The following is a 12655-nucleotide window of genomic DNA, read 5'->3' as shown; positions in this document are numbered from 1 at the left end:
ACCTTTATGGTTCTTCCATTCTTTTCCCAGAGTTTCTTCTCTCTGTCGCCTTCACTTCCCCTAATTCTAGCACCATGGACTAGCTCAAGGTCACACATCCTGAAAGGGCCACCCAGGTAGCTCCAGCGCATACACCCCTCTCTCACTGCGCAGTTGTCAGCACGCTACCCCACTGCTGGCCTCAGCTGTCTGTAGCAGAGTGGGCTGGGGGTAGTGGTAGATCATCAGTTGCCCTGTAAACAGAGACCCATCGTCATTATCAGCCCCAGGCCAACATGTACGAAGACCCACTGATCTTAACAAAGTGCCTGCCTGTGAATGTGGGGAGCTGTGCTCGGGAGGCAAGCATCCCTAGAATCAAGTGTTCGCTGGGATGGGGGCGCAGGTGAGCCAACTGGTTTAACAAATTCTTCACTTGATTCTAAAGAGTACTTTCCTTAGGCCAAGCCTTGACATGCGGCGGCAAGCTCACGGGTCAGGTCGTGTTCAGGGCCATGTCCCTTGCTCCGGTGACCTCTGCAGCCGCAGTGGGCACAGGTGACCCCCACTGGACGGCTCTGTTCCGCCGCCTAGAGCCTGAAAGCTGCCACTGTGCTGGGGATGCTCTGGCTCCGCAGCAGGCACCTACCCCTGGCACAGGGGCCCAGGACCACACTGAGCTACTAGTCTGAGGGTGTTGTCTGAAGTCAGGAGCTTCCTGCCTTTTCCTTGGCCTGGGTGCCAAGCTCCTGCGGCCGGGCTCGGAGTCCCGATCGCCCCGCCCCACCGCCCTCGCCCTGCGTGGTGCTCACAGCGTCCCACCCCCAGGCCCAAACCCCCACCTCCTGTGCCCCTAGGGGGGCACCCCCACTGGGGAGGGGGTGGTCCACTGTGCCCTGTCGCAGAGTGGCAGCACAGAGGTGACGGTAACCGCCTTCCCGTTTCCGCCTAGCCGTGCAGTAGGGTGAGGACAGCCGAAGCGCTTGAGCCAGCGGAGGCTCTCGGTCCTCCCTCCGCCCGCGCGCGGGGGCTGGCCTTGCCTCGCCGGCGCCTTTTCCCCGCACGGCAGCGCCGCTTCGCCACTCGGGCACTGCAGGTAGGGCAGGAGGCTGGAGCGCCCGCCGCCCGCCGCCCGCCGCCCGTAAAATGGTCACCTCGGCCGGACAGCTCGCCCTGTTTGCGCTGGGTACGTACGCGGCGCGTCCCCTCCCTTCGGCGACAGCCCGCTTTCCCCCGTCCCCTTCATTTCTCTTTCTCGGAGGTTTTCTCTGCCCGCCTAGAAGAGTGGAGCCGGGTTAATGCTTTTCAAGGGTTGGAGGCTGAGAGGCAAGGGGAGTCAGTAGGGTTTACTAGGGATCTGGGGAGCCCATTCCAAAGAGGGGGACTGTCCAGCACCCAGGCTTTCTCCACGAAGTGGCCGCCCGGGCCGTGCGTGAGAATGCCCGCCCAGGAAGGGGAGCCGTGCGCTCGGGCTTGAACTTTAATCCGCCGCGTCTGTGTGTTCATACCGGTGCCCACACGTACCTGCTTACCTGGCTGCCTCCGAGACAGGCTTCCTGGCGACGGCGACCTACCGCGGAGCTCGCGGAGGGTGGCCAGCCGACCCCCAGCCAGACCTTGCCTGCTTACCTTTGGTACCCCTTCCCGTCCCCGGTGTTCACTGTCGGGAGAGGTGCCCTCAGTCTTGTCATTTACAGAGCTCTTGAGCTTTGGGGTAGATTTGGGATTTTTGTGCGGATTAGTTGTTCTTTTAATTAACTTCCCTGGGAGAGGTGATTTAAGAGTCAGCCGAGGGCAGGAGTGAAACCCTAGACGGAGAGTTGCCTATTTCCTTTGAGTTTGTTCTCGGACGGGAACCAGGTATGGGGGAAGGGAAGGGAAGTTAAACCCCGCAAACCCGGGTCAGGTCTGCGGAGCCGGTGAGTTTTCCGTGGTGAAGTTCACAGGTCTGTCTGCAGGGATGAGCAGCGCTGCGCCGTGCACCGCCTGGCGGGCTCTGGGCTCTCGGGAGTCGGATCTGTCCAGTGTGGAGATGGCAGACTAACAGTCCAGGTGTCCTGGTTCTTGCCGCAGCTGGTGTGAAATGAAGTGTTCGTGAATATCCCGGGTTCAACCCTGTAAAGCACGTTGCTCGCTACATCTGAGTATAAGAAAAGTTATGGAACCCCTCCCCTCAAATGCCCGGAGCGCCAGCCTTACTCAGTTTCGTGTACAGTTTCAGGGGGTTCACCGACCCGCCTGTCATCCTGCCCTTGCTGGTTAAGAACCCCAGCAGGAGCGCAGGCACCATCTAACGCCATGTGAAACTGATGCACCCAGCAGTATCCTCACCTGAAACGTTCCAAGTGGCATGATTATGGACGGCTCCCCCCACCCCTTCTAAGATCTTTTCATTTTTGTGTGTTGATGGTTGTCCTGATTTTAGATGTTTTTAAAGCAATAAAACATTACCAATCCAATAGAAGCCTCCTATATGCAGTTTCCCTGTTGTAGTAGTTGTCTTTGCAAATTCTAGTAGTAAAAAGAATAGCTTGAGCATGTATTTTACTCTGTCAGGCACTATGCTAAGTGCTTCACAGGTATTAACTCATTTAATATTCACACCAACCTAATGAAGGAGGAATTATCATCCCCACTTTATAGAGGAGGAAAGTGAGGCCCACAGGGCCCACAGTGAGTAAGTAGTAGGGCCCGGATTATTAAAGAGTGTGGTGGAACGTGGTTATGAAAAGGCACCTAACTGTGGTCTCTGTAGTCCCATCTCCCAGGTATGGGACTTTGCCTTGAGGAGAGATATGTGGAATACTATGGAATTTGCCGTTAAATTCTGTTGAATTCCTGGGATTTCAAGGTGGTCTTAAATTATTCAGTGAAAATTGGAGGCAGGAAATAATAAAGGTAAACAAATTTGAGGACACCTTTTGAAAGTTGTCTCCCCCAGAATCGCAGTATAATTGCCCGTGAAGACTGAATTCATTCATCATCTAATTTTTCTCTTTTGCCTGAAAGTTCAACTTGGTATTGGTTTCCTTCTTTAAGAAAAAGATGTTTAAACTTAAAAGACGGATTAATATGTAAAAGCTGGTTCGTACAATTCCCAAATATGAGAAGTTGTGAAAAAAAAATCAAGGAAAAAGAAGGCAAGAATAATTTACACCAGTGAGGATTCCTTTCTATTTATATTTCTTAAAAGGAAAAAAAAAAAAAAAAAGCATTTACTAGAAGCTCTGCCTCTCATATCACTTTCTATTAAATTATAAATACCCATTAGTGCCATATGCATTTTAATTTGCACATTTCCTGATTTTCTTAAAGTAGTTGAAGGCAGTTCCGGGCAAATCAGCCAGTGTCCCCTCGCTAGCCAGGATCTGGAGAACCAGGACCTCTCCCCTCCTTTCCCATTTTCATGGGAACACTCAGAGAAGGAACCAGTTAATAATATTCCTGATCACTGAGAACCTGAGCACTGGTTGATGTTTTGGCAGAAAGAGTGTGGAGACACGACTAAATGGCAACACTGGAAAAGTAACCCAGGTTCCTGTGGTGGCCGCCCTCCCATGTCAGGTTTCCACCGCTGGCAGAGGGCCTTGGCACCTCCAGCCACACATCCTCCTTCGTGTCCAGAGAGCAAGGTGTGTGATCTTGGGCAAGTGGCTTAGCTTCTCTGTGCTTTACTTTTCTCATCTCTGAAATGGTGATATATTAATAGGGTTGTTGGATGTATTTAATGAATATAGAACGGAGCCTGGCATGTAGGAAGAGCTTAATTAATTGTAGCACCATCAAGTTATCATGGTTGTTGAATGACCCCGTAGAATCTCATTATTGGTATGTGAGTTCTGTACCTGGGAGAGTGTCTGTCTTACTTATCTCATCTCCCTGCGCCCATTCTTCTTCAGCCAGAAAAATACCACCCAACTTACAAACGTGCCTAATGATTTTGGTGACCATCATTTGGCAGATGACAAATTCAAGCAAGTTTGGGGGTTCTTTTGAACATTGTGAATTCTTTAATATTTTGTGTAAAATGTTTGTATTTCCTCCATAACATTGAGTGGTCAGTTGTTTACTGAGTTCAGCACTAAGCTCCAGTTTTCTCATTTGTAAAGTGGGAAAAAAACTGTACCCACCTCACAGGTCGTTATGAGAATCAAATGAGATTGAATGTGGAAGCTATTTATAAACTATAAAAATAAAGGGTTACACTCAAAATGAAATTGACTTTGTAATACAAAGTAGATTTTATAATCCAGAAATAAACATTATTCTTTTTCTGGCCGCTCCCAGAAGTAGGACTGGATGTAGACCTAAAGAAGGACATCCTAGGACGTGAGTGTCATTAAGGATGTGTAGAGATGAAACAGGTCAGCTTCCCTATGGATTTGGGACTGAGGCCAGGAGGAGGCATGAAGTAAGACGTTTCTCCATTGCATGGAAATTATGTCGGTGTAGACGGGAGCGTTGGCGCAGAACAGTTTTTCCTTACTGGGCAGCCATAATTAGGGAAAGTTCACTTAGAACATGGGCCATAAAGGTGTATATGGAGCCTTAGAAGCCGAGTTTCCCATATTTGCTTTTCCAAAATTTAGTTTCCTCAGGATTTTTCTATAGTACTCTGTGTCCCCTGCAAAGGGGACCTTTCTTGTAGGAATAAATGATGCTTCATGTTTTTATGTTACTATGGTAACATACAAAAAATAGATTACTTTTTCCATTAGCCCTATCTCATAGGGCCTTTTGAAAGTGTATTTGAACAGGGTCCTACTCTTTGGGCTGCCCACTAAAAGGGATGGGCAATGGGAAGTGGAGGTTGGGTCAACCAAAGTGCAATAGCCTGACACACTGAATTGGGCATTTTATGCTTGGCTTCACATGCAACCTCTGTAGTATCTTCCACGGCAGTGCCCTCAAATCACAACCACCTGGAGGGTTTGGTAAACCAGACTGCCAGGCGGGAAGAGGGAGAGTTTGCATGGCTAACACGTACTCAGGTTGGCTTGTGCTGCTAGTGGGGAAGACGGGGGAGGACACTTGGAAAACCACCGCTCTTTAGGCAGTTACTGTTAGGGGAGCTTCTGGCTTAACCAATTGCATTTAATCTAAAAGTACATTCTGACGTTTACAAATGCCACTGTGGGTTTATGAGCCATTATTAAAGGTGCTTTCATGGCCTGCCTTGTTGACCAGGGCAGAGTGAGAACTCTTGCTGAGATCTCGTCATTGTTCTAAGTGTTGTACTTTACCCAGGGGAAATGTGACCATCCCATGTTGTTAGATTCAAGCTGGCCAGTGCTGTGCAGGTCACTCTTTTTTTTGGATTGCCAAAACTGACCATTGCATTGCTACCATTTCAAATATATATTTTTTATCCTCACCCAAGGATATATTTTATTGGTTTTAGAAAGAGAGGACGGAAAGAAGAGAGAAACATGGATTAGTTGCCTCTGGTACACCCCTGACCAGGGATCAAACCCGAAACCTAGGTATGTGCGCTGACCAGGAATCAAACTGCAGCCTTTTAGTGCACAGCTGACGCTTCAACCAACTGACCCATCTGGCCAGAGCCACTTCAAATATTTTTAATCACCTCATTTTAAAGTATAAACTCCTGCTAAAGGCTAATATGTTTAACATTGCAGCTAGATAAAGAATCTGGGTACTTTTATGATAACTTTTGGTTTTGTTTTGCTCTGCTTTCCCTCTAAAATGTCAAGTATAAGAATCCCATAGGAAAGCCTGAAATCTGGACTACCAGCCCCATCTCTTAGGAACTCTCCATTCCAAGTACATAGCACGTTCCCTTCAGACCAACTCTAAACATCTGGGTAAATTCTTTTGAAACATTATGAGTTGGTTGTATTTAATATGTCTTAAATAAATCATTACCTGGGCATAGAACAAGTTGGAAGTTTATTGAAATGGTATTTCATGTATTTGCTAGTGTTATTTTTTTAAGTCATAGGAACAATTTTCTTTCATATAGAGTCTCTCCCTTTGTCAAGTGAATTCTATGCTCAGTACATTTGCCTTTAATTTTTTGTTGTCCCATTACCTTGAAAAGTTTTCCTTCTCCTTCTCTTTCTCCTTCTCCTTCTCCTTCTACTTCTCCCTCCCCCTCCCCCTCCCCCTCTCCTCCCCTCTCCCCCTCCCCCTCCTCCCCCTCCTCCTCTTCCTCCTCTGCCTTCTCCTTCCTCTTCTTCCTTGTACTTCTCAGGTACTTGTAGATGTTCAGGGCTTCTTCAAGAAGGGATGTACACATAACTCCTTTGTGTAACAAGCTTGTCATATAACTTTGTGGAATTCCAGCCTGCTATTGCCTTGCTTTTTTGTTTGTTTTAATCTTTGACTATGTTAACATTTCTGGCTGGGAACTTCAGCAGCAGACTTCTGCTCCTCCATGTCCTGCCTTGGATTAACATTGGCTGGTGCTTGCCCTCTCTTTTCTTCTTGTTTGAGGGGTGCTTGAGGGCAGAGACCCTTGTCTTCATCTCTGCCCTTGACCCTCTGAGCACAGGTAGAGCCTCAGAAGTGACCATGAAGCACTTGATGACGCTTTGGGGTGCCCAGTGCTGGATATTCCAAACATACACTCAATTGGAAAACACTAGGCCAGCCCTGGCTGGTTGGGTTCAGTGGTTAGAACGTCAGACCTTGGACCAAAGCGTCTCAGATTTGATTCCCAGTCAAGGGCACATACCTGGGTTGCAGGTTTGGTCCCTGCCCCGTGCAGGAGGTAACCAGTCAATGGGTCTCTCTCACATAGATGTTTCTCTCTTTTCCTACCTACCTCTCCTTCCACTCTATCTAAAAAAAATCAATAGAAAAATATTCTCAGGTAAGGATTAACAAAAGAAAACACTAGGTTACATAGTTACTATTAATCCTGAAAAACTTTTTTTTTTATATAGATATCTATAGATAGATAGATATCTTATTGGTTCCGTGTGACAAAGGTTATAGTTTATTTATTTCTTTATTTATTTTATTTTATTTTATTTTTGTTACAGATGTTTCTCCTTTTTTACCCCATTGACACCCTCCTCCCCATTCCCCCCCCATCCCCGATTTTGTCGTCCATGTCCATTGGTTATGCATACATGCATATAAGTTCTGTGGTTTATCTCTTCCCTCTCCCTACCACCCCCTTTTCTGAGGGTTGTCAGTCTGTACCCTACTTCCACGCCTCTGGGTCTACCCTATTTCTCAGACTGTATGTTCATTATATTCCACAAATATGTGAGATCATGTGGTATTTGTCTTTTCTGCTTGGCTTGTTTTGCTTAAGATAATACTTTCCAGGTCCCTCCATGTCACCTCAAAGAATAAGAGATCTTTCTTTCTTACAGCTGCATAGTACCACGTGTATATGTACCACAACTTTTTTATCCATTCATCTACCGATGGACACTTGGTCTGTTTCCAGATCTTAGCTATTGTAAATAGTGCTGCTATGATCATGGGAGTACATATATTCTTTCTGATTGGTGTTTCAGGCTTCTTAGGGTATATTCCTAGAAGTGGGATCACTGGGTCAAATGGAAGTTCAATTTTTAATTTTTTGAGGTAACACCATATTGTTTTCCATAGTGGCCGCACCAGTCTGCATTCCCACCAGCAGTGTACTAGAGTCCCCTTTTCTCCACACCCTCGCCAACATGTGTTTGATGATTTGTTGATGGCGGCCATTCTGACAGTTGTGAGGTGATACCTCGTTGTTTTCATTTGCATCTCTCTGATGATTAGTGATGTGAGCATTTCTTCATATGTCTCTTGGCCATTTGTATGTCCTGTTTGGAGAGGTGTCTATTCAGCTCCTCTGCCAGTTTTTTAATTTGGTTCTTTATCTTCCTTTTGTGGAGTTGTATGTGTACTCTGTATATTTTGGAAATTAACCCCTCATCTGATGTATCATTGGCAATTATGCTCTCCCATACAGTGGGTTGTCTTTCCATTTTGATGGTTGTTTCTTTTGCTGTGCAGAAGCTTTTTAGTTTGATGTAGTCCCATGTGTTCATTTTTTCTTTTGTTTCTGTTGCCTTAGGTGATGTATCAGTGAAAATTCTGCTGCGTATGATGTCCGAAATTTTATTGCCTACATTTTCTTCTAGAATTTTTATGGATTCACGGGTCACACTTAAGTCTTTAATCCATTTTGAGTTTATTTTTGTGTATGGTGTAAGTTGATGGTCTAGTTTCATTTTTTTGCATGTAGCTGTCTAATTTTCCTGAAAAACTCTTTATTATGATAAGGGTAGTAGCATATAAATTCTCACAACACTGATACGACTAGTCTTCAGAATAGTGTTTTATTATTTTATTTAAAAAATAGATTATGGTTTAATGTTTTTAATGATTACAAAAATATCTTTTTCCTCTAAGACCATTTGAAAAATTCTAGAAAGCGTAAGAGAAAAAGTGTTTTAATGACCTGTAATTCTACCACCCAAAGAAGACTACAATTAACATTTTGTTATACAGCCTATGTATAAATGTATAGGTAGATAGTCTTTAAAAGTATATATGAGTTTATTTGGTTTTGTAACTTAATCTTTAATAATAAGCATGTTTGTGTCATTAAACATTCATCCATAACATTATTCCTTGTTACTGGGAAATAATCCCTTGACTGCATTTACTATAATTTAATCAATTAAAAAAATTTTTTTAACTGATTTTAGAGAGAGAGAGAGGTAGGGAGAGGGAGAGAGAGAAATATTGATAAGAGAGAAACACAGATGGACTGCCTCCTGCATGCCCCCTACTGGGGATGGAGCCCACAACCTCGCCATGTGCCCTGACCCAGAATGGAACCAGTGACCTCCTGGTACATGGGACAACACCCAACCAACTGAGCCATGCCAACCAGGACTAATTTAACCAGTTTTGAAAAAGCCCTTTTGGCCATATCAATTTTTTCCTATTTCTCACTATTATAAATAATTTACATATTGATGTTGGGAATATAAATTGATAGAACTTTTTTGAAGTAAGTGTGGCAATAGCTATCAATTTTAAGTGAGCATAACTCGGGTCATCAGTTCCAGCTTTTGACGTATATCCTACACAAACACTTGCCTAAACATGCAACAAAAAATGTAAAGGACGGTGACAACTGACTGGTTTATAATAGTAACAAGTTGCCAGTACCACGCCGTTACAGTTATTTAAGTAATTCCTTTAATAAGGTATTTTTGTATAATAATTTGTGTGTCATTTAAAAGAATAAAGGTTTTCATGATATATTAAATTTAAAAAGGCATAGAACCATATGTATAGGATAGTGCCATGCTTAGACGTATCTAACGTTTTATTTTTAAGTAGCCAAAACTATGAAATCTTTCCCCTTAAAACTTTCTAGTTTTGCCTGTATATTTAGGAAAACCTTCCCTATGCTAAGATAAAGCAAATATTTACTTATTTTTTTCTTCTAAATCTTTAGTGGTCTCATATATTACGTTGGACTGTTCTACCTATAATATATTCTAGTGTGTGGTGTAAGGTACACCTCATATTTCTTTTTTCTTAAGTAGCCAACCAGCCACCCTGGCTGGTTTGACTCAGTGTTTAAAACGTTGGCCCTCGGACCAAAGGGTCTCGGGTTCAATTCCTGGTCAAGGGCATGTACCTGGGTTCCATTCTCAGTCGGGGTTGTTCGAGAGGCAACCAATGGATGTGTCTCTCTCACATCGATGTTTCTTTTCCTCTCCCTCCCTTCCATCCTATCTAAAAATCAATGGAAAAGTATCCTTGGGTGATGATTAACAAAAATAAAAAAATAGCCAGCCAGTTAATAGTCTCAATTGCTATTTGTGGAATAATTTATCCTTCCTAATGTGGTTTGAAATTCCATTTTATCATATGCTAAATTCCTATTAGTAGTTGAATCTGTTTATGGAATTTCAGTTTGATTCTATTGTTTTGTGCTTTTGCCCTTATTGTGAATTTGTTCATTCATGTATTCTGGGAAATAATCCCTTGACTGCATATGTTTATTGAGCAACTATTCTGTGATGGGACTGCTTCTAGGTGCCAGGAAATCAACCAAGAATGAGACAAAGTCTTTTTTTCATGGAGCTTGTATTCTAGTGGGTGAGATATTTCCCCATCCTCTGCCTTCTGTTCTAATTCGTTATTGCTGGTATTTAAAAGCCCTTTTAAAAAATATTTATTTTGTAATGGGTTTGTTAATTCCAGCAGTCCTTAGTTGATTCTCTCAAGTTTCACAGTCACATGATCATGTAATCTTGAATAGTAATAACTTCACCTCCTTCCTTTAAATTTTTATTTCTTATTACTTTTTCTAATAGTGCTGGCTTGTCCAGCTGGTGTGGCTCGCTGGTTGAGCGTCGACCCATGCACCAAGAGGTCACCAGTTTGATTCCTGGTCAGGACACATGCCCAGGTTGTGGGCCCGATCCCCAGTGGGGGGCATGCAGGAGGCGGCCAATTGATGTTCTCTCTCATTGATGTTTCTCTCTCTCCCTCTCACTTCCTCTTTCCCTAAAATCAATAAAGGAAAATAATAATAATAATATTTTTATCTCTTATTACTTTAAGAACAACAGTTGTTTTTTGTTTTGTTTTGATCCTCACTGGAGGACATTTTTCCATTTTTCTGTTCAGATAGAGTGGGAGGGAGAGAGAGAGAAAGAGAGAGAGAGAGAAACATCGACGTGAAAGGGACACATTGAGTGGCTGCCACCCACCTGACCAACCAGGGCTGGGGACAAACTGCAACCAAGGTACACGCCCTTAGCGGGAACCAAACCTGGGTCTCTCTGGACCACAGGCCGATGCTCCAACCACTGAGCCAAACTGGCCAGGGCAAGAACAACAGTTTTTAAAAGGCAGTAGAGCCCTGGCCAGTTTGGCTCAGCGGTTAGAGCGTCCACCTGCGGTCTGGAGAGACCCGGGTTCGGTTCCCGCTAAGGGCATGTACCTTGGTTGCAGTTTGTCCCCGGCCCTGGTCGGTTGTGCGGGTGGCAGCCACTCGATGTGTCCCTTTCACATCGATGTTTCCCTCTCTCTCTCTCTTCCTCTCTCTCCCTCCCACTCTATCTGTACAAAAAATAGAAAAATGTCCTCGGGTGAGGATAAAAAAAATAATAATAAAAAATAAAAAAATTAAATAAATAAAAGGCAGTAGATATCCTTGTATTTTTCTTGACTTACTGATCATGTCTGTAGCATTTAACAGTAAATATGAGGATGCTTTGGTGGTTATATATGTGTGTGATTTATACATACATATATATGTGAATATGTATTTATATATGTGTATATATGCATATAAACTTTATGTTAATAAAATATACTTTGCTTCATAAGTTTCTAAAAGATTGGGCATTTTGCTTTGTTTTGTTTTTTAAAGCAGGGGAGAGAATACAAGCTGTCTTTTTTCCCCAAATGTTTTGAGGACTTTTATTACTCAATTATATGAAAGCTGTTCTTAAATTCCTGGAATGACCATGGTGTAGCTATGTAATAATATTCTCTGTATGTCCTGCTAGCTTTGATCTGTTCTGAAGTATTTGGGGCGTCATTTCCTTTTTTTGTTTTTGATACCAGTGTTATAACAGCATTATAAAATACATTTTAAAAACATTTTATCTGCCCAGCTGGTGTGACTTAGTGGTTGAGCGTCAACCCATGTACCAAAAGGTCACCAGTTCGATTCTTTGTCAGGGCACATGCCCAGGTTGTGGGCTTAATCCCTAGTGGGGGCAAGCAGGAGGCGGCCAATTGATGTTCTCTCTCATCGATGTTTCTATCTCTCTTTCTCTCTCCCTTCCACTCTCTAAAACCAATAAAGAAAAAAAAAAATTTTTAACATTTTATCTGTTTTATGCTCTGGAATAATTATCATAGAGATAAATATAGCCCTGGCCAGTTTGGCTCAGCGGTTAGAGCGTTGGCCTGCAGTCCAGAGAGACCCGGGTTCGGTTCCCGCTAAGGGCATGTACCTCGGTTGCAGTTTGTCCCCAACCCTGGTTGGTTGTGCAGGTGGCAGCCACTCAATGTGTCCCTTTCACGTCGATGTTTCTCTCTCTCTCTCTTCCTCTCTCTCCCTCCCACTCTATCTGAACAAAAAATGGAAAAATATCCTCGGGTGAGGATAAAAAATTTTAAAAAATAAATAAATAAATAAATAAATAAATATAGAAATCAATGATTATATGAAGACATGAAAGAAATTGCTAATGACGCTTCTAGGCCTAGTCCCTTTCCAGTGGCACATTTAAGTTTTCTATCTCTTGAGCCATTTTTGATCATTATTTTTCTCACAATCTATTTAATTCAGATTTCTAAATTTTTAGCACAGATTTACAAATGATCTCCTTTTAATTTAAAGTTTTTCTTTTGCATCTGCAGACCCAGTTAATGAGAGTTTACCAAATATGAACCAAAATAAACACCTAGGCCCCCAAAATAAAATATATTAAGTTTGTTTCTCTTGGCAATGATATTTGAGGGGGGAAACCCAAACTCTTTTTTCATCATTAAACCAAATTTAAGTAAAAGCTTCCTATTTAATAGTGTTCCCAGAAGCCTGGTTAAATAACTAGTTTATTTACATAATTGCATGTGCCAAAGTTGTCATAGTAATGCCATTTCTGATTTGAATGGTGCATGACATTGTCGTTTCTAGCAGAAGCTGCTAAGTAGCCTCCTGTTG

General features: G+C 43.2%; 1 protein-coding gene across 2 annotated transcripts in view; it reads left to right on the top strand.

The window, feature by feature from the left end:
• The first annotated feature begins 1111 nt into the window (after positions 1–1111).
• Positions 1112–12655, top strand: part of TGFA (transforming growth factor alpha) — a 102555-nt gene continuing 91011 nt past the window's right edge. For both annotated transcript variants that reach the window (XM_036262718.1, XM_036262717.1), the window contains exon 1: positions 1112–1165. In XM_036262718.1, coding sequence (XP_036118611.1) covers positions 1126–1165 — 40 coding nt within the window. In that variant the 5' untranslated portion in view covers positions 1112–1125. The remainder of the gene's footprint in view (positions 1166–12655) is intronic.

This window comes from Molossus molossus, unplaced genomic scaffold, assembly GCF_014108415.1.
Source record: "Molossus molossus isolate mMolMol1 unplaced genomic scaffold, mMolMol1.p scaffold_m16_p_15, whole genome shotgun sequence".
Lineage (NCBI taxonomy): Eukaryota > Metazoa > Chordata > Mammalia > Chiroptera > Molossidae > Molossus > Molossus molossus.
Note: the sequence above shows the minus strand (reverse complement) of the source record. Positions and strands in the feature narration are given on the sequence as shown.